Source organism: Diceros bicornis, chromosome 9 (genome assembly GCF_020826845.1).
Source record: "Diceros bicornis minor isolate mBicDic1 chromosome 9, mDicBic1.mat.cur, whole genome shotgun sequence".
Lineage (NCBI taxonomy): Eukaryota > Metazoa > Chordata > Mammalia > Perissodactyla > Rhinocerotidae > Diceros > Diceros bicornis.
In genome coordinates this window covers 72,438,192-72,459,946 of record NC_080748.1, presented here as the reverse complement: position 1 = coordinate 72,459,946, position 21,755 = coordinate 72,438,192, and the positions used below count along the sequence as shown (strand labels likewise).

At 34.7% G+C, this 21,755-nt stretch overlaps 1 protein-coding gene across 1 annotated transcript in view; it reads left to right on the top strand.

Moving 5' to 3' along the window:
- UGGT2 (UDP-glucose glycoprotein glucosyltransferase 2) overlaps positions 1–21,755 on the top strand; it is a 184,825-nt gene that overhangs the window by 97,142 nt on the left and 65,928 nt on the right. The window contains exons 20-23 of the mRNA XM_058548392.1: positions 734–828; positions 9,186–9,392; positions 12,894–13,025; positions 18,469–18,593. Coding sequence (XP_058404375.1) covers positions 734–828; positions 9,186–9,392; positions 12,894–13,025; positions 18,469–18,593 — 559 coding nt within the window. The remainder of the gene's footprint in view (positions 1–733; positions 829–9,185; positions 9,393–12,893; positions 13,026–18,468; positions 18,594–21,755) is intronic.

Genomic DNA, 21,755 nt, shown 5'->3' with positions numbered 1-21,755 from the left:
ATAGCAAATTTTTTACAATTATTTTAAGTGGGTCATGTGATATAAAGGACTAGTTTTTCTGTAGTTTTTAATGATGGCCAGACAAGTAGTATTTCAGGTGTTATACGCTGAGGCTGTATGAAATTAAACTCACTTAACTGTGACTTCAGAATTAAAAACTGTTTCTTACTGTGGCTTCCAAATTTTCAAATTTTTCTGAAAAAAAAATTGTATTGATGTTGTTGGCACGAGATGAGGTGAATTAGACTAAGTTAATGATCTCTAGGTGTTTTGAAATAAATGAATCATAAGCTAATAAAATATTATTGTTTCAATATCTACTAATAAGCTTTATTGTATCTGGTTTTACATATATATGGGGTATAAGTATCAATTTTTTTTTTTTTTACAAGTATAGCTGGAAGGCAGTTTTGTTTGCCAACACTGGAACCATGATAAGCGTAATACAGTTTTTGTTGACTGGTAAAAGTAACCACAGATATGTTCCTTAGGGCCTATTCTTTCTTCTGGGTAACTGAGTTTATATAAAGCTTATATAATGAATTACTTACTCTTCTAGCATTTTTATATATATGTCAGTGTGTATGTATATAATTTTTAGCAATATTTGCTTATTTTTGGAAGGATTAACTGTAATATTTATTTTTTATGTATTTTGTTAACTGGAAATGTCCCCAGCTTTTAGTTAGACTTTAAAAAGAATTGTTTTGACTAAACTATTTGAAACTTGCAGATTATGATGTAGTTTCTTCAGTTACTCTCTGGATTATTGCTGATTTTGACAAACCGTCTGGGAGAAAACTGCTTTTTAATGCATTAAAGCACATGGTGAGTATTTAGATATTCTTACTACGATAATTTTAATTTGTTAATTTCAAGAAAGTATTATGAAGAACATGCATTAAATCTTTATTTCCATCCATGTTAACATTTTAAGTACCTTAAGTTGGTTAGAACGTGGTGCTGAGGAGACTAAGACAGGAATTCAAATTCAGTGTCCATGTAAAAGAGATAACTTTGCCCAGGAAAAGAAAAACCTAGGTGTCTTCTATGATTCGTGACCTATATATTCTCTGCTAGTCCTTTCTATTGGACGTATACGTGTCTAATAGTGTGTACAGACTGAATGATTGTGGCCCCCCCCAAATTCCTATGTTCAAATCTGTGTTCAAATACCCCGTGTCCTAGTACTTGGAGGTGGGGTTTGGTAGGTAATTAGGTCATGAGGGTGGAGTCCTCATGAATGGGTTTAGTGCCCTTTGTTAATAAAGATGTCACAGAGCTAGCTCCCTCGCTTTCCATCATGTGAGGCTGCAACAAGAAGTCGGCCGTCTGCAACCCAGAAGAGGGTTCTCACCAGAACCTGACCATGCTGGCACCCTCATCTCAGATTTCCAGTCTCCAGAACTGTGAGAAATAAATTTCTGTTGTTTTGGTTACTTTGTTGTAGTGGCCCGAAGTGCCTAAGGCATAGTGGTTATAAATAGGCTGTTAAAACAGAGTGAATGGGGGCCGGCCCCGTGGCTTAGCGGTTAAGTGCACGGGCTCCGCTGCTGGCGGCCCGGGTTCGGATCCCCGGCGTGCACGAACGCACCGCTTCTCTGGCCATGCTGAGGCTGCGTCCCACATACAGCAACTAGAAGGATGTGCAGCTATGACATACAACAATCTACTGGGGCTTTGGAGGGAAAAAATAAATAAATAAAATCTTTAAAAAAAAAAAAAAAAAAAACAGAGTGAATGGTTCTAGATCCTACCACTACCTCAGTGACCCCAAATCTACTTTTTACCAACAACAGTTTGTAATAGCCATTTTTATCATATTATTAGGCAGTGCTTTCTTTTCTCTGATTATTTAAGGAAAACTAAATAAGTTTATCTTACTGAAGAGTATTTTAAGCCTTAAGTCAACCTTAATTTTTCTTGTTATTAGATCATTACAAACCATACTTCAGTAGAATACATTTCTATATTTATTTAAAAGTACTCTTTTATAACCTTCTGTATTTCTAAAGGAACATAAAAGTCTGTCTAGATAAAAACACCTAAGAAACATAAGCCAAAATATTTTATGAAATTGTTTTGTATTAGCTAAGTGTACATTTATTGCTGTATAACAGACTACCCCATAAGTTAATGGCTTCAAACAATAACCATTTATTTTCTCACAGTTTCTGGAGTGTAAGAACTCAGGAGTGACTTAGCTGAGTAATTGTGTCTTAGAGTTTCTCTTGAGGGTGCAGTCAGGATTTTGGCTACAGTCATATGAAGGCTTCACTGGTGCTGGAGGATGAACTTCTAAGATGACTTATTTGCATGGCTCTTGGCAGGAGGCCTCAGTTTTTTGCTGGCTGGTAACAGAATGCTTCATTCCATTGCCACAAAGACCTCTTTTTAGTGTGACTTAAGTATCCTCATGACAACATGACAGCTGGCTTTCCCCAGAATGAATGATAAAGAGATATAGACAGAAGCCACAATGTCTTTTATGACCTAGTCTCAGAAGTCACACACTACACTTTCACAATATCTTGTTTGTTACGCAGACCACTTCTATTCAGTATGAGGAGGAACTATACAAAAGCCTGAGTACAAGAGGTGGGGATCATTGGGGGCCATCTTGGAGGCTGGCTACCACATTAAGAATAATTAATATATTTTAAATGAAACATAATAACATCTGCTAGAAGAATTTTCATACCATATTAGACAATCTCAGAACACATTCTGGCTTTTCACAGTGGTCTACAGACCAGCACATTTGAAAAAAGGTTGTTTGGGATCTATGGAGCAACCGTCACTTCTGCCTTCTCTTTCTTCTCCAGAATTTCTGGTAGCATGTAAGAGGCTTACAAACTGCCTTTCCCCAGTAGTTACAATGTATGTGGCTCTCCCACTATGCATATGTGGGTATGTTTAATGGTGTTCCACAGTCTTCTGAGGATCTATTCATTTTTTTTACATTCTGTTTTTCAGATTGTATAATCGCTATTGATGTATTTATTTTTTATTTATTTATTTTTTATTTATTTATTTTTTTTGTGAGGAAGATCAGCCCTGAGCTAACATCCATGCCAATACTCCTCTTTTTGGTGGGGAAGACTGGCCCTGGGCTAACAGTTGTGCCTATCTTCCTCCACTTTATATGGGACGCTGCCACAGCATGGCCTGACAAGCAGTGCATCGGTGCGCGCCCGAGGTCCGAACCCGGGCCGCCAGCAGCAGAGCGCGCGCACTTAACCACTATGCCTCAGGCCGGCCCCTTGATTTATTTTTAAATTCAATGATTCTTTCTTCTGCCAACTCAAATCTATTGAACTCCTCTGGTGAATTTTTCATTTCAGTTATTGTACTTTTCAACACCAGAATTTCCATTTCGTTCTTTCTTATAATTTCTATCTCTTTTTTATTATTATCTATGTAATAAGTTATTATCATATCTTCCTTTAATTCTTTAGACATGGTTTCCTTTAGTTCTTTGAACACATTTATATGTTTGCTAAGTCCAACATCCAAGACCCCTCAAAGACAGTTTCTAATGCCTGTGTTTTTTTCTTTGTGTAAATCACACTCTCCTCCTGTTCCATTGCATGTCTCATAATTTTTTATTGAAAACCAAACATTTTAGAGAATACACTGTAGCACATTTGGGTACTGATACCCCTTTATCCTCAGGGCTACTTGTTGTTTGTTTGCTTGATCATTTGTTTATTTGTTTTGTGATGTGACTGAACTAATCCTGTAGTCTGTTTCCCTCTCATTATGTATCTCTGATGTTTCTGCTCAGATTTTTTTTCCTTGTTTTTATCTTTTATCTTAGATTCCTACAGACTGTCTCTGGGTCAGCAGAAGCCACTTAATGGTCAAAGGTTGTGCTTAAGTCCTCATAGCCAGTTAGATTTTCACCCTTTACTCTTGGATGTGTATTTGACTTAGAAACTACTTTTACAGTTTAAGGATTTTATGATTTTGCCCCACATTCACCCATGGAATAGTATCTTGGAATTTCCCTTTCTAATTACTCCTGAGAAGATTCAACTTTTGGCTGCACACAGTCTTCCAGACTGCCCAGGATGAGTTTAATTTTATTTTTAAAACTTACTTCCTAGAAGTTCCCCCTAGATCAGAAACTTTTTATTCAGCAGTGTTTAATCAGGGAATGCTTTCAAGGTGGTTCATGCCCATTCTGATTTTCCTGAGTGGGGCCAGGATAGCATATGTGCAGTTTTACAGACCCTCAGGGACGAGTGTGATGCCAGGACAGCTCTTCCTGTCTATCTCTTTCTCTTATTCTATTAAACTTCTGGCTGCTCTGCCATTTCACTTAATATATTTTGCCTGGAGAACCATATAAAAACAGGCCCCAGGTGAGATTTCACCCACAGGCTGTAATTTGCTGACTCCTGATCTAGTTCATTAATTGATTTATCTGTGATATCATTCTTATTTTAATTCTTTCCAGTATTGTATTTTGAGTCTCTTTATTTCATTTCAGGCAGCTTGTTGTTAATTTCTGCCGTTACCTCACTTGGGCCTCTCCTTATGGCTCCCTGGGTCTGTTTTTTGGAGGCTGTGTTTTCTTTTCATTGCTACACAAAATTCAAAAGACTAATGTAATGAGCACTTATATACCTAACACCTAGATTCTCTAATTGTTAACATCTTGCCATATTTGTCTTATCTAATTATCTGTTTGGGGGGGTGGAGGGGCAGGAATGGTCTAGATCATTTTCAAGTAAGTTGTAGAAATCAGCCTATATCAACTCTTAGTACTACAACATGCATTTCCCAAGAATAAGGGTATTCTTCTACATAACTGCAATACCACTCTCACATTATGAGTACTAAGTCTATATTAAATCGTTCCCACAAAGATGTATTTTCTTTTTTCAAACCAGGATGCAAACAAGTTTCCCACAATGCATTTCACTGTTACATTTCATCAGTTTCTTGTATGGTAGAAAAGTCCCTCACACATTTTTTTGTATTGACTTTTTAGAGACCAAGGTAGTTGCTTTGTAGAAAAATCCCAGATTCTGAATTTCACAGATAGTTTCCCTGTAGTATTGTTGACTTATTCTTCTTGTTCTTATATTTCCTCTATGCTAGAAGTTATATCTGAAGTTTACTTAGATGCAGCTTAAACATGTTCTGGCAAGAAGACTTCATCTTGTTATATTATTGAGCCTCTCCTTATGGCCTTCTTGTTATTGAAGCACATGACTGTCAGGTTGTCTCACTATACATTTAAATCGTGCAGTGTTGATAGCCGAATCTCTACTTTGTAAATGTGTCTTCCTTTTTCGAATAGGAATTAATCTACTAAGGAATATTTTGACACTGCGTGAATATTGTGTTGCCCACAATTTTTCACCTAATGCTTTTAGGATCTATTGATGATGCTTGTCTGAATAAGTTGTTTTATTTTTGGTTGCAAAAGAGAGATTATTCTTCATTTATTAGTTGGTAGGCTTCTCATATAAGAGATTTTTCCCTTATCAACTGAGGATGACATGAAATAAAATTCTCCCTAAAAATCCAGAGGAAATTCTCTATTCTTTATATTTAGATACTAATTTTCAGAGAAGGGAGATGGTGCAGTAGTCACCTCTTGGTGGCAAATACTCTTTTTTCTCTTTTATTTTCAAGTATCTTTTTGCTCATGGATTTTTTTTCAGTGTCTTCTGTCATTTACATACATGATTCTTTTAGTGCTGACAGTGCCCCACTGTGGCTAGTGAACCCTGTGAAGCTGACTCCTGTGTCCTTTTTCTGAGCACTTTCTTGCTTTCTGACAAGCAAAATGTCCTTTTTTCACCCTGTATTCTCCCTGTCTCAGATCTGTAATCTGCCATTTGTCCAAAGAACTCTAACTCCTTTTCGTGGGAAACAGTAGTTAGAAAACCAGATCTGGGCGCTAAGGGTACTCACTGTTATTAGTGTGTCATTGCTTCCAGGCCATTTTAGTGGCCAGAGTGTAATCTGTGTTTTCTACAAATTTTTTCCTGTGGAAAAGCATTTTCATAATAATTCACCTGGGAGCATAGGCTCAAAGTTTATAAAGCAGAATTTGACAAAACTTAAGAAACAAACGAAACCATGAATCATATGAAATTTTAACACCCCTCTCAGTAACAAGTAGAACAAGTACACAGAAAATCAGTAGGGATATGTAGAAGATTCGAATAACAAGATCATCAAACTTGACCTAATGGGCATTGGCAGAAAAGTGCACAATGCATAGTATATGTTCTTGCGAAGCGCAAATGTAACATTTAAAGAACATTTGTAGATGCTGGACTATATAAAGCAAGTCTCATAAAATTTTCAAGGATTGAAATCACGCAAAGTATATTCTCTGACTATAGTATAATTAAGTTAGAAATCAATAACCAAAAGAAAACTAGAACATCTCTTTCTTTTGGAAATTAAGAAATGTTTCTATGTAACCTTTTGGTACAAAAATGCACATTTGAAAATATTTTTGAAATGAAAATTTAAATGACGTTAAAACTTGATACAACTAAATCTGTGTGCTCTGAAAAAAAGGCTGAAAAATCAATCATCTAAGCACAAATCTTAAAATTTAAAAACAGCAACTTAAACTTCTATCAAAGGAAAGGGAAGGCTAAGGTGAAGATAAGAACAGAAAGTAATGAAATAGAATAAAAACATATGATAGTTAAGGTCCACAAAGTCAAAAGCTGTTTCTTTGAAAAGACTAATAGACTTGATTAAACACCTGGTAAAACTGGTCAAGAAAAATGGAGAAGCAGACCCAAGCAATCAATGCCATAACTGAAAGAGGAGGTGTTACTTAAGACCTGTGGACATGACAGAGGTAGGAAGAAAATATTTTTAATTATTGAAGGGATTAAATCTATAATTTAAACTGTTCAAAAGAGAAAACTCCAGACCTATATGATCATACTAGTAAACTATACCAAGCATCAATCTAACACAGATTTTTTTCCGGGGAATAGAAAAGTAAGCAGTACATCCCAACTCATTTTATAAGGCCAGCATTACTTCACAACCTTCAAATGCCTAAAAGGGCATTATATATAAATAGAAAAATATAGGCCAATCTTTCTCATGAGCATAGATGCAAAAATCCTATACAAGTGAAGAAAGGAATAAACAGTATAAAAATCAAAAAGGAAAAATTAAAATGGTACTTTTTTCAAAATTGTTTATATAGAAAATACATATGAATCCACATATAAATTATTAGAATTAACTTTTTAGTTGAACCAGGTTGCTGAATAATATGTCAGTACATAAGAATTAATTCTAAGAGTTGCAACAAACAAGAAATGCATTTTAAATAAAGATGTCACTTATAATTGTGTCAAAAATATCAAATACTAGGAATAAATATAATAAAATATGTTTAAGACTTTTACACAATAAAATGTTATTGAGAGAAAATTCAGAAGTCTTGCATGAATGGAGAGAGATACCATAATTGTGAATTGAAAGACTCAATATTGTAAAGATGTCATTTCTCCCAAAATTGATGTATAGCTTCAGTGAAATTCCAGTATGAATCTCAGCGTTTTTTATGGAAATTGTCAAACTGATTCTCAATTTCATATAGAAATTCAAAGGACCAAGAATAGCTAAATTACTCTTAAAGAAGAAGGTGGGGTAATTGCCCTTCTAGATATTAAGATCTTCTATAAAGCTATATAACTGAAGACAATTTGGTAGTAGCACAAGGATAGAAAAATAGAGCAATGGAAAAAGAATAGAAGACCCAGAAACAGACTCACGCATATATTACACTTGCTTTATGATAAAGTTGGTCTTACAGAGCAGTAAGGGTAGTCTTTTAAACTTTCTCCTTTTCACATCATACACAAAAATCAATTCCAGATGGATTATAGATCTGAACATAAAAAGCAAAACAGTAAAGCTTCTCAAAGATAACATAGATTATGACTTCAGAGTAGGGAAAGATTTCTAACACAGAACACAAAACCCAGTAGCCATGAAGTAAAATACCAATAAATTCAACTACATTGAAATTAAGGACTGCTTTTTTATCAGAACACACACCATCAAGAGAATAAAAAGACAAGTCACAGAATAGCAGAAGTTATCTGTACACATATAACCCAAAAAGTACTCAAGTCTTAGAAATCAAAATCCTGTAAGTCAGTAAGGAAAAGATAATTATCTTCAATAAAATACTAGCAGAAGATTGAACAGGCAAATCAGAAAAGAGGCCAATGACATGTTAAAGGATGTTTAATATAATTAGTGATGAGAAAAATCAAACTAAACCCTGATAAGATATCTTTACATATCTACCAGATTTAATTTAAAAAGTCTGACAATACAAAATGGTTATGTGGCTGTGAGGTAGTGGAACTCTCATATGTTGCTGGTGGGAGTGAAAACTAATCCAACTATTTTTGAAAAACTGTTCCACATTTTCTAAAGTTGAAGGTATGCATAGTCTGTTGTAGACCACCAAACTGAAACAAGTTCAGACGTCCAGCATCAGTAGAATGGATAAAAGAGAGTATGTTCATACTGTGGAATTCTGTACAGTGCCAAAAAAAAAAAAAAAGGAACTACAGCTACAGAAAACAGTCTTGATGAATCTCACAACCATTATGTGGAGTGGAAAAGAGCACAAAAGAATATATACTGTATGATTACATTTACATGAAGTTCGAAATAGATTGCAAGCTTAGATGGTAAACTATAAAGAAAAGCAAGAACATTATTACCATAAATGGCAGGATAGTGGTTGTCTTTAGAAAAGTGGAAAGGTGTAGTAATTGATAGGGAATATGAGAGAGACCTTTGAGTTGCTGGCAATGTTCTATTTCATGAATGTGAAATATGAATATGACCTGGGTGGTGGTTTTATGGGTTAATTCACTGAGCTCTGCATTTTTGTTTCGTGTATGTTTTATGTGTGTTATTTCACGCACACACATACACAAAAAGAAGTTAAGGTATTGCATTACAAAAAAATTATTATACAAAGAGGTGAAGCAATTAGAGTTACTAAAATGATTGTTTTTAGGCTATTTCCATGGTGTACAGTCAACATAGACTCTGACAGTGAAAGGTGCTATATGGGAAAGTGAACAAACTTGATTGGAAACTTCAACTGTGAAAAGGTATGTACAACTCTGATCTTTTTCACCTATACATGTGTTTTGCAGAAAACAAGTGTTCATAGTCGGTTGGGGGTTATTTATAATCCTACATCAAAAATAAATGAAGAGAACACAGCTGTTTCTAGAGGAATTTTGGCAGCTTTTCTTACACAGAAAAACAGCTTTTTGAGAAACTTTCTCAGGAAACTGGCAAAGGAAGAAACTGCTACAGCTATTTACTCTGGAGATAAAATTAAAACATTTCTCACTGAGGTTAGTAGCTGTTTCTTTGAAATAATAAATGAGTGTCTTTTGCATATTTTAAAAGTATGGGAGTGTACTTGGAGATATCATGTTACTGAAAACATCAATAAATAAATATAGTCAGTTGAGGATAACAAACATTCCTTTACAATGGGAAAAGATAAATGTTAAGTGATGTGACTTTGCATAGAGATATTTAACAAATCAAATTTCATATATTTCACCTACTACTTCATGATCCTTAAAGTTGATGGCACTCTAGTTAGGATATGTACTTAAGTGAAGAACTGGGAGTTAAAGGATTATGTAAATAATCCTCAGGTATTTCACTGAAGGGGTCCAGTATGGGGGAAATTCCAAAGATAGAAGGTGATCCTTTGGAAGAAAGATTCGTTAATCCATTCAAAAAATATTTATTGATTATCTACCAGACAATAGAGATATACTTGTGAACATGGCAGAGACAGTCCCTGCTCTTGTGGAGCTTACACTGTAGGGAAAGACAGACAAGCTGAGTGGTATTGGAAAAATATAAAGAAACATAAGAAGGCCGATAGTTTGAGGGTTGCTTTTTTACTGGAGTGGTCAGAGAAGGCATCTCTAAAGACCTTATGTTTGAGCAGAGCTCTGAATGAAACGAGAAATCAAGCTGTGGAAAGTCTGTGAGAAGAATGTTCCAGGTTCAAGAACACAGCAAGTCTAAAGGCCTGATACAGAGACTGTCATGCCAGGTTTGAGGTATAGGCAGATCGTTATGACCCAAATAGAGTGATGTGGAGAGTACTAGGAGATGAGGTCAGAAACATAACGCCAGATATTTCAAGCGCTTGTAGGCCGTGGTGAGGAGTTGAAATTTTTTCTGACTATAATGGGAATCCATTGAGGAATCTTGAAGTGAGTAATCTTTAAAAAGATGACTCTGGATGCCATGTGAAGATTTGATAGTAGGTATAAAAGAGTGGAAATAGGATGAACAAATGAATGCTATTGCAATAATCTAGGCAAGAAATAATAGTGTCTGGACTAGAGAGTAGTGGTAGAGATGGTGAGATGGTTGATACATAATATTTATTACAACTATATCAACAGGATTAGCTGATCAATTATATATGACATGTGACAGTAATATCCTAGGATTTTGGTTAGAACAGCTATAACAAATGGTGGTGTCTTTTTTTGAGTAGGGGAAGTCTAGATGAAGAGAAGACTTGGACACTTAAAAGATTGAGTTAAGTTTTGTATATGTGAAGTTAGAGATGCCTGTTGGACATTCAAGTGGAGATGTTGAGTTGACAATTAAGTAAGTGAATGTAGAAATCAAAGGAGGATTATAATGTCATTTTTTTTGATAGTCAGTTTAAGACTCATCAACATTATATGTAATTTAAAGCTAAGAAACTAGATGAGATACCTCAGAAGTGAGTGAGGGGATGGAAAACAGAGGGACTGAAAATGGAGCCCTGGTACATTCCAACATGTAGAGGTACACAAGAAAAGGATGATCCAGTAAAGGAGACAGATGGAACAGCCAGTGAATTAAGAAGATAACCAGGAGAGTATGATATCCTGAAAGCCAGTTGGAGAAACTGTTTCAAGGAAGGGCTGATCACCTATGCCAGATGTTCCTGAAATTGGGCTTCATAATTGACCATTTTATTTGTTAAAGTGGTCATTGGTGACTTTGATAGGAACAGTTTCAGTGGAGGGGTATGTATACAAGTGAATTAGATTCAAGAGAAAATGAGAAATCAGGATAGAGACAGCGAATATAGGTAGCTCTTTTAAGAAACTTTTTCATATGGGTAACAGAAATATTCTGTAGCTAGAATAGGGTTTGAGGTCAAGAAAGGATTTCTGAATCTGGGAGATGTCACTGTTATGTATGCTAATGGAGACAGTCCATTCAAACAATGAGAATGGATGATAGAGAGAGGCGAGCAAAGTGGGAGCAAAGTTCTTGAGCAGATGAGAAGTGCTGGGATCCAAAGCACAGGTGTAAAGTGTTGGTCTTAAGAACAGGAATCTATTTTAACCAGAAGAAAGGCAGAATATGTGGGTACAGATGTAGAAGGGTAGATTTATTTGGTAGTAGCAAGACGGAGTACTTCTCTTCTGATTGCTTTCATTTTCAAAAAAGTCAGGTAATTAGCTAAGTATTAGAGGGAGTAGGTGCTACTAGAGGTTTGAGGAAAGAGGATAAAATGTCAAATATTTTTCTGTTATTCTGAGAGTGAAAAAGTGAATTAAATATGTTGTATGGGAAGATTTCTGAGAGCCCACATGAGGTGAATGACCATAAATTGAAAGTGAGAACAGCATTGGTTGCATGATTTTCTCTAGCTGTGTAAACACTGTTTGGATCCAGTTGCAGAGAAAGCAAAGTTGTGTTTAACCAGAGTTGGGGTTTTGCCACGTCAGTATAACTGCAGGAAGCATTCAAGGGAGCTAAGCATGGAAGGCTTTTGTTGTAGTAAAGGACTCTGGAGTATAACTCAGTTAGGAGGAAAATTACAACAAGAGAAGTATGATGGACAATAAATAAGTGGTAGGGTCAATGGACTGAAGGGGTTGCGTAATAGTTGGTCTGGTGACACTGGAATGAATGAGCTGAAAGTTCAGGAGCTTGTGATCAGAGGGGGTGATTGAGATGGAGATTTTGGAAGTAAGAAAGATCTAGGGCCGTACTGTACTAGCTACATGTGGCTATTTTAAACTTAAATTTTAAATTCAGTTCCTCAGTCGTACTAGCCACATTTCAAGTGCTCAGTAACCATCTGTGGCTGTGGCTACCATATTGGACAGTGCAGGGGAACATTTCTGTCATCGCAAGAGTGCCCAGGAACTTGTTAGAAATTCAGAATTGAAGTCCGCACCCTAGATCTACTGAAATAGAATCTGCATTTTAACAAGGCACCCAAGTGATTTGTATGCACATTTAAGTTTGATAATAACTGATATGGAGAAGTGTGTCTTAGTATGAAGGTGTAAAGAACCTGTTTACAGTTTATTTTCTATGAATGTCTATATATTTTTTGACTCCAAGGGTTACTTTTGTATTTCAAAAGTTAAATGTGCTATTACTAAAATAGTTTTGTGGGATTGGTATAATGGGGTGAGATAGGGTATTTCTATTTTAAACACTTTTTTATTGAGCACATCAAAATGGGGGTACTGAGTTCAGAATTTAATAAAAATTTTATTTCATTTCTTTAATATTAAATTTTACTTAAATTGATGTTCCTTAGCATTTTACTAATTAATAATCCACCTGAAATTCTCGAAGAATGAAAACAAACTGTATCTGCTTGTAACAAGATTTACAAATATTGTAATTGACTTGGCAAAGGAAGATTTTTTTTAATGTGGTTTCAGAAGGAAATAATACTTTTTAAAATCACAGTTTAGTATAATTTAAAATTTTATACTAACATTAATAAAGTAGGCATTGTTAAGAAAATGATTTAATATGTTTACTGTTCTCTTGTAAGTTTCATCATTCTTATGCTTTAGGGGATGGATGAGAATGCTTTTGAGAAAAAATATAATACCATTGGAGTGAATATTTTCCGAACTCACCAGTTGTTCTGTCAAGATGTACTCAAATTGCGTCCTGGAGAAATAGGTATTGTCAGCAATGGGAAAGTAAGTAGGAAAAGCCGTCGCTCACTTTGCTCAGTGACACTGTGATACAGGGGTCTCAGACTTTTCTGTCACAACACACATGATGCAGCACATGCAGACACACCAAACAGGTCTCAGCATCAAGAAAATGGCGCTGGGATGTCCAGTTCATGGCGCACTGCCTGTTACTTGACCCCTTCCCCTGTTGATGATAACGTTGAATGCAAGTAAGGAAGGATGTTCTTGTGAGGCTGACTTATTTTGTTCTAATATAAGTATTAGAATAAACAACTTAGTACACATGACACCATTGTCATTAAGAACCACTACTGTAGTAGGTGTAGAAAGTACATTGTGACATTTTCTCTTCTTGTGGCTTTTCTCTACAATTGTTTATGTTAAATAGCAATATGATTAAGTTAAGTAATGATACAATACTTTTGTAAGTTTTGAAGTATAAAGTACTATTTATGAATATAATCTTTAAAAATCTATAGGAAAATCACTCTTACTCCCACTATCCTAATAAAATTTATTATTAATAATTTATTGTTTCACCTTCTAACCCTTTTTTCTACCCTACATAGCTATTTCTGGTTTTTGAAAATATATAATTTTAATCCTACTGTGTATATGTAATTTTATGTCATGCTTTTTTCTCTTAGTATATCACAAACATTTTTCTGATTAAAGAGTCTTTATTAGACACATACAAAATTAGCGGATAATATCTACTTATTAATATTTTTTAAGTTAGACAAAATTAGTGGATAATATCTACTTATTAATATTTTTTAAGTATGATAATCTGGTTTTATTTCTCAGGAATGATTTAAGTTTAAAAAAATTGAATCTGGTGGTTAGATTTATTAGGATATCAACTAATGCAAAGTGTTTGACATAGCCCTGCTTGAACTATCAAATTACATATCCCCAAATCGTGTTCAGAGCTCTAATACACTCTTAATGTGTTCTTTGTTTTCTACATTTTTATGAGCTCTGTTCAACTGTGTGTTTTACTTCCATATCATTATCCCCTTAAAATTATGCTTCTTTATTCTTTCTTATCCGAATCTGTAAATAATAGGAGTTGGAGAATTGTGAGGGACTCTTCCCTCTGCTGCCATAGATCAAATATATCTGCTTCAGTGTAACGTTTTTTTTTTTTTTTTTTTTTTAGTGAAGAACACTAGCCCTGAGCTAACATCTGTTGCCCATCCTCCTCTTTTTGCTGAGGAAGATTAGCCTTGGGCTAACATCCATGCCCATCTTCCTCTACTTTATATGTGGGACGCCTGCCACAGCATGGCTTGATAAGTGGCGTGTAGGTCCGCGCCTGGGATCCAAACCTGTGAACCCTGGGCTGCCAAAGCAGAGTGCACAAACTTAACCACTGTGCCACTGGGCTGGCCCAGTGTAGCAGTTTTTGAGCTGACTAATTGTGTTAGCTGCTAGTCAGTTAGACCTAGGTTCAAAGTCTGTGCACAGTGCTATTTTACAACTTGGCAACAATGGTTGCTATTTATTATTACAGTAATGTAAAGTGTTAGTGAATTTTTATAGTGAGCTATGTTGAAGCCCAGAAATAGCATTGCTTTTTCTCTTTAATAATTTCTTTGGGAGGAAATATAGCTTTTTAGAAGAGTTTTAAACTATATGGCTACCTCTGGCTCTGTCAGGCATTTTAAGAGATAAAGAGGAAAATAATTACACCAGCTGTATCTAGTACCTTGCCTTTTGGTGTACATTTTACAGAAGCTACCTTATGTTTTCTTTGTCATATATTTAATATATGTTTAATATAATTCATATATTATCAATATTAGTGATAACAAATATTAGTTATAGTTATATTCATCTTATTTCTCCTAGAACTATGTTTCCTTCTCATTTTCCTTGAAATTGACAAAAACATTCAAATATTAGTTTCTCACCTGCTGTGAACCAAACATTCTTCTAGGTTCTGAGAGTACTATAGTGAAGAAACATGTTTTTGTAGAGTTTACATTTTGGTGGGCAGAGAAAGATAACAAATAGCATCCTTACTGATAAGGTGTCATTTGGACAGAGAACCAAGGGAGGTGAGGGAGCAAGCCGTGTCGAATATCTGGAAGAAGAATATTCTAGGCAGTGAGTGCAAAGGTCCTGAGATGAGATCATGTCTGTGTGTTGTAGGCATAGTAGGCATGCAAGAGAGTAGTCAGGATGAGCCAGCCCTGATGGCCTGGTGTTTACAGTTCAGCGCGTTCTGCCTGGACAGCCCGGGTTCAGTTCCTGGTGTGGAACCACACCACCCATCTGTCAATAGCCATGTTGTGGTGGCAGCTCACATACAAGAACTAGAAGGACCTACAACTAGAATATAAAACTATATACTGGGGCCTTGAGGAGGAAAAAAAAAGAGAGATTAGTCAGGAGAGTAGTTGAGAGAAGTAGCTGGGGGCCAGATAATGTAGAGTTCAATAGGCAGTGTGGGGACTCCTGCTCTACCCTGAATGAGTTGCGAAGCTTGTAGTTCTGGGCAGAGGATTGACGTGATCTGGCTTATGTTTTATTTGGATCACTAGTGGCTGTTACATTGAGAAGAGACTGTAGGGGGTCAGGAAACCAGTTAGGAGCTATTGTAGTAGTCTAAGTGAGAGATAATGGTGGCTTGGACCAGAATGGCTCTAGTGGAAGTAGTGAGAAGTGGATGTGGGATATATTTTGGAGGAAGAGTGAACGGGAATTGCTGACAGACTTGATGTGGGATGTGAGAGAACTATGTAACTAGCAGAATGGAGTTGCCATGTAGTAAGGTGAGGAAAACTGCAGGAGGAGTGGAGTTCAGGAGGAGTGGAAAGGGAAAGAGAATTCAGCTCTGGACATATTAAGAGTTCATTGTTCAGCTCTGGACCTCCAAGCAGACTTGTTGAGTCAGCAGTTGAACATAGGAGTTGAATTCAGGGGGGAGATTGGAGCTAGAAATAGTGTAAAGTCAAATTATGTTGACTTTTTGTGTTGATTACTAGAAAATTGTAATTTTGATTATCCTTTTTTGTAGAACTGTGGTTTGAATAGAAAAGTACGATATATCCAAAAATAAGTACTGTGGTTTATGAGCTATAACGTAATACTTAGCTTATTACTCTGTCTCATTGTAATGCTATAAAGCACAATAATCACAGCAATTGTAGTAGATAGTTATCATTCTAAATGAAATAGTTTAATGCTTGAAATAATTCTGACATTTTAGAATCAATCTTCATTCTGAACCTGTCCAAACGTTTACATTAGAATTGGAACATATTCGAAGTTGAAATTGTTTATAAATGATCATAATTGGGGTGCTGATGATTATCTCATACTTTCTTAACTGATATGCTGAAGAATTATGTATGTTAATATTAAACAAAACCCTAAATAATGCTGTTGCTATAATTACATTAAATTTATTTTGTACCACACTACCTATTTACTAATTTCTGAAAGCCAGGGGGTAGCAGAGAGTAGGGAAACAAGCAAGGCCTTTTTTTTTCCAGCCAGACAAATCTGGATTCAAATTCCAGTTGCACTGCTAATTATGTGACCTCTGTGAGACTTGGTTTCTTCACTTGGACAGTGGGAATAGTAATAGTCTGTTTCACAGAGTTGTGAGAGAGTAAATATACTTAACTCCTGTTTTTCTTTAAATATTTGAAGGCTGTCGTGGGAAATGGTGGGCACCTTTGTAGACTTGATTTGTGTTACACTTGATGGGAGTCAGTATAGAATCAGGACCAGTTGATCAAAATTCCATGAGTGGAGAGAGATTTTTAACTCCGGGTGTGGATGAACACTCTGAGAGTTTTCCCAAATTTTAATGAGCTGTCAAAGGAAGTAATGCATTTCTGTTACAGCAGTTATTCTGTATAACTGAAAAATCACATTTCCAAAATGTTGGAAAGAAGATTTAAGCACCTGATACGTTTTATTGTACTATTACATGATTTTCAAGTTTAATGTTCCTTTTCCCAACTCGGACATTATGTGATTTTATACTATTTAAGTTACTTTATTACAAGTTTTATATTCAGCTTTAAGTAGAAGAACTAAGACACAAAAGGATCAAGTTTCTCCTAACTATTTGAGGCTGTACGTACAAAGGTGAAATAGAGCTGGTTTTCTGGTGAATTTAATTGGTAAGGATCACCAGTCTTGTTAACCCCTTAGGAAAACAATTTGAGATTTCCTTATTTCCGTATTCTGAGTTATTAACAAAACCGCTCAAGTCACTAGAGGTGATATAGTTAAATTCAGCTATTTTCCAGGCCTCTCCTATTCATAGTCAAAAAAATATAACATTGAAAGTGCTTTCAAAGTCACCTTAAAAACTAAAAAACAAATGCCACCCAAAAAAAAAAGTTACCTTACAAATGATATCAAATCTTAAGGCAATGAAATATTTATATGTGTACTTTTAGTTTTATAGTGACTAGTTTTGCATTTTTAAGAGCCCATGTTTTATGTTTAAGGTTAAACATGGTATTTGTTTAGCTGTAATGCCATCCTTCCAGCTAATATCTCCTATGATATGAGCAAATGAAAAAGATCCAAGAACTGTACTTCATTAATTTTTAGAAAATATTAATTGCAGAGGCATATGAAGGGGAAGTGAGAAGATGTGCTGCAACCATTTCACTGTGGTCTTTTTACCAAGGAAAAAAAAATATTCTGGTTGACATGTTTTCTAATTGTTTGTTGTTAACTATAATTGTTTAGAGCGTAACACTGTGCCAGGCTCACCTCCTACATCAGGGCTTGTTTCATGAGATTCTGATGTAGTAGCTTCCTCAGAAAGTGCTAATAGTAGTGGAGTTGGTGGTGGTTGTGATGGGATAGCCATCCTGAGAAATTAGGTATGGACACTGTGGTAACTCCCCCTCTGTAGTTAGTGGATTAAAGCTAACCTACGTGACCTTGCTGTGCACCACACTGTTATACATCAGTTACGTGAAGATTGGTTGGTGTTATTAAGTAATTATGTGATTTGTCTCTCGGTTTTTGCTCTTCTATGCCTTGCTTATGTATTCATTCATATCTACATAGTGTAGACTACATTTACAGATGAATAGAAAATTGAAATTAAAAGATTTGTAAAGTATAGACAATTGCTTTCATAATTTACTTTAGAATGAAAAGCCTTAGGTTTTTGGAAGCATTATGTTTCAAAGTAAAACTTGCAAATGGAAATAATTTGCTACTTTTCAATTTTGTCAGTTTAATTTTGGTATTTATGTAAATATTATTTGTAATATCAAAATGAGGAAATATTTTTCTCTTCTTTGTCTCCTAATGGATTTAGTAAATAGTGGGATTAATAGCCACCATCTGTTTAATCTCTAATCAGTTTTTCTTAAAGAAATATCTATTTGATGAGAAAATATTTTCCTCAAACTGGTATCTTCTAGAAGATATACAATAATATAACTGCTTTTATTTTAAGTTCTTAGGACCTATAGATGAAAATTTGTATGCAGAAGATTTTCACTTGTTGGAAAAGATAACGTTTACTAATGTAGTAGAGAAAATTAAAGGCATTGTTGAAAGTATGGAAATCAACTCAAAGAAGTAAGTTTAAATTCATAAGAGCAATTCATTTTGGGGTTTGGTATTTTGCATCTTATTTTTTCTTTTTAAGATTAGAAAATGTTTCAAATACATACACAAGTAAAGATATAATAAAACACATATAGAGAATATAAAGAAATAATAAAAGATATACATTTACTCACCACCACCCAACTGTAGATGTTAATATTTTGTTTTATTTGCCTTGGATCTGACTGTCTCTTTGTTTCTTACCCACCCATCCCATTCTCCTCCCTCCCCAAGAGGTAACCATTTTCCAAAATGTTGTGTGCCTGATTCCCATATTTGTGTTCATAGTTTTGCTTCATGTGTAAATATCTATTATTAGTGTTTATTGTGTTGAAAGCCTTGACTTTTTTAGAGAAATGCTATTATACTGTAGGCTCCCTTTGCAGTCTGCTTCCATAGGCGCTTTATCCACGTTCATGTATATAGAGCTAGCTTATTCATTTTTATTCCTTTTTAGTATTTCATTTTATGAGTATACTGCAGTTCATTTATACATCCATTACTGAGGTACAGTTAACTTGGCTTTAGTTTTTTACTGTTACGGACATGCTATAATGAACCTGCTTTAAACATCTCCTTTTGCAATGTGTGAGTTCCTCTAGAGTAGACGAGAGGGTTGTAGAGTATGTGCATCTTCAGTTCTACCAGATATTCCTAAATTCTGTCCTTTAAAGTAGTTGCAACAGTTAACACTCCCACCAGAAATGTATAATAGTTCCTGTTTCCCCAAGTCCTCGCCAGTACTTGGTGTTATCTGCCTCAGTTTTTTCTCTTTGATGGATGTGAAATTGTATCTTGTTTTATTTGCATTTCTTTGACATCTAGTAAAGTTGAGTATCTTTTCATATGATTATTTTCATTCATATTTGCTCGTCTGTGAAATACCCGTTCATGTCTTTTGCTTAGTTATCTGTTGGGTTATTTTCTTCTTTTAGTGATTTGTAATATATTCTCTATAATTCTGTATACTAATCTTTATCAATTATACGTGCTACAAATATAATATTCCAGTTTGTGACTTGAATATTTACTTTTTCATTGTCATTTTGCCACATACACAGAAGTTTTTTATTTTACTGTCAAAATATTATCGGGGTTTTTCCTTCATAGTTTGTCTATGTCTACATAAGTGAGGGAGTTTGTGTGTGTGTGTGTATGGGTTGTATAAGAATTTTTCTTAGTCTGAGTTCATAAAGATATTCTCCCTTATTTATTCTAAAAGTTTTATGGTTTTGCTTTTTTTCTGATTTATATCTTTAATTCTTCTTGAATCTTTATACTGTTCCAATGGTGTATTGCCTCGTGCCAGTCCCACATTGCAGTTACCACAGCTTTATAATCAATTTTGATATCAGATAGTGAAAATTCCCCCTACTTCCTCTTCTTCAAAACTGTCTTGGCTGTTTTTCGCTACTTGATTTTCCATATAAATATGATTAGGACCAGTATAACAAGTTCAACAAAAAACTCTCCTGGAATTTTTATGGGAATTTCTTTGAATTTATAGGTTAGTTTAAGGAGAATTGCCATTTTTATATAATATTAAATTATCCCATCCAGTAAATATATACATATATTATTTGTATGTAGTTATATAAATGTATATATAGTATATATTTATAATATAAATAATATACAGGTATATAACTGATATATACGGTATATAGTTTATATATAAATATATATGAGAATATGTAGGTGGGTAGATAGGTAGGTAGACAGACAGACATGCTTGTTTAGTGTTCCTTTTAGATCTTTCAGTAAAGCTTCCATTTTTTTCCGTGAAGTCTTATACGTGTGTTTTTAGATTTATTCCCTAGTACTTTATACTTTTAGCTCATATTGTAAATGGTGTATTTTAAATTACATTTTCAAATTGTTTACTGATAAATTACAGGAACAGTATTAAGTTTCTGTGTTAATCTCCCTTGCTGGACTCTCTTATTTGTTTGTAACATTTTGTCTAATATAAGACACTCATATCATTTGTGAATTATAACAGCTTTGTTCCTTAACTTTCAGTTTTTAAATATCTCATCTATGTTGGCCTTTCTCTTGTTTTAGTTTGCTCGATTTAGTAAGAGCTATATCTGTTTTACTAGTCTTTTCATATATGTAGGACATGAGGACATGACAGGCTCTTAATTGTTTTTTGTTTGTTTTTATCAATTTCAGTTCTTTATTATTTCTTTTTAATCTGTTCTTTTTTATAAACTCCTCAAGTTGGATTCTTAGCTTATTAATGTCACATTTTTTCTTTCGTATTCTTAAATTACAGGCTTGAAATTTCTCTCTAAGCACTTATTTAGCTGTATCACAGAAGTTTTGATATATAATTATTTCATTATGATTCAGTGCTAAATATTTTCAAATTTCTGTTTTTATTTTTAAAAGTATTTTTTTATTTTTTTGGAATATTTTGAAATATTTAGAATGTTAGCTTCCTGAAGGCAAGTTGTCTATTTTTTTCATTTTTTAAAAATCTCCTGTACATAGAATTGTGCCTAGGTCTTGTTAGGCACTTAGTAATATTTATTGAATAAATAAATAAAGTGTGTTTTATAAATTTTAAAAGGCACAGTGTGTAATTGATTTCCAGTTTATTTATTTATTTATTGTGTGTGTGTGTGTGTGTGTGTGTGTGTGTGTGTGTGTGTGAGGAAGATTAGCCCTGAGCTAACATCTATTGCCAATCCTCCTCTTTTTGCTGAGGAAGATTGGCCCTGGGCCAACATCCGTGCCTATCTTCCTCTACTTTATATGGGATGCTGCCACAGCATGGCTTGACAAGCGGTGTGTCAGTGCGCGCCCAAGATCCGAACCTGCAAACCCTGGGCCATGGCAGCAGAGCGCACACACTTAACTGCTACACCGCTGGGCTGGCCCCTCCAGTTTATTTTGAACTATGATTAGAGGACATGGATAAGTTATTTGGTATTTATTTCTCCTAATTTTGTGAGACAGAGTTAATTTTTATCATTGTTTCATACTTGATTTTTTAAAAAAAGACATTCTCTAATTGTGTGAAAGATTATATAACTATTAGGTTGAATGTGTTCTTTTTTCATATCATCAAGATACTGAATTTTTCTTTATCTGTTGGTTAGTAGGAGAAGTTTGTTAAACACCACT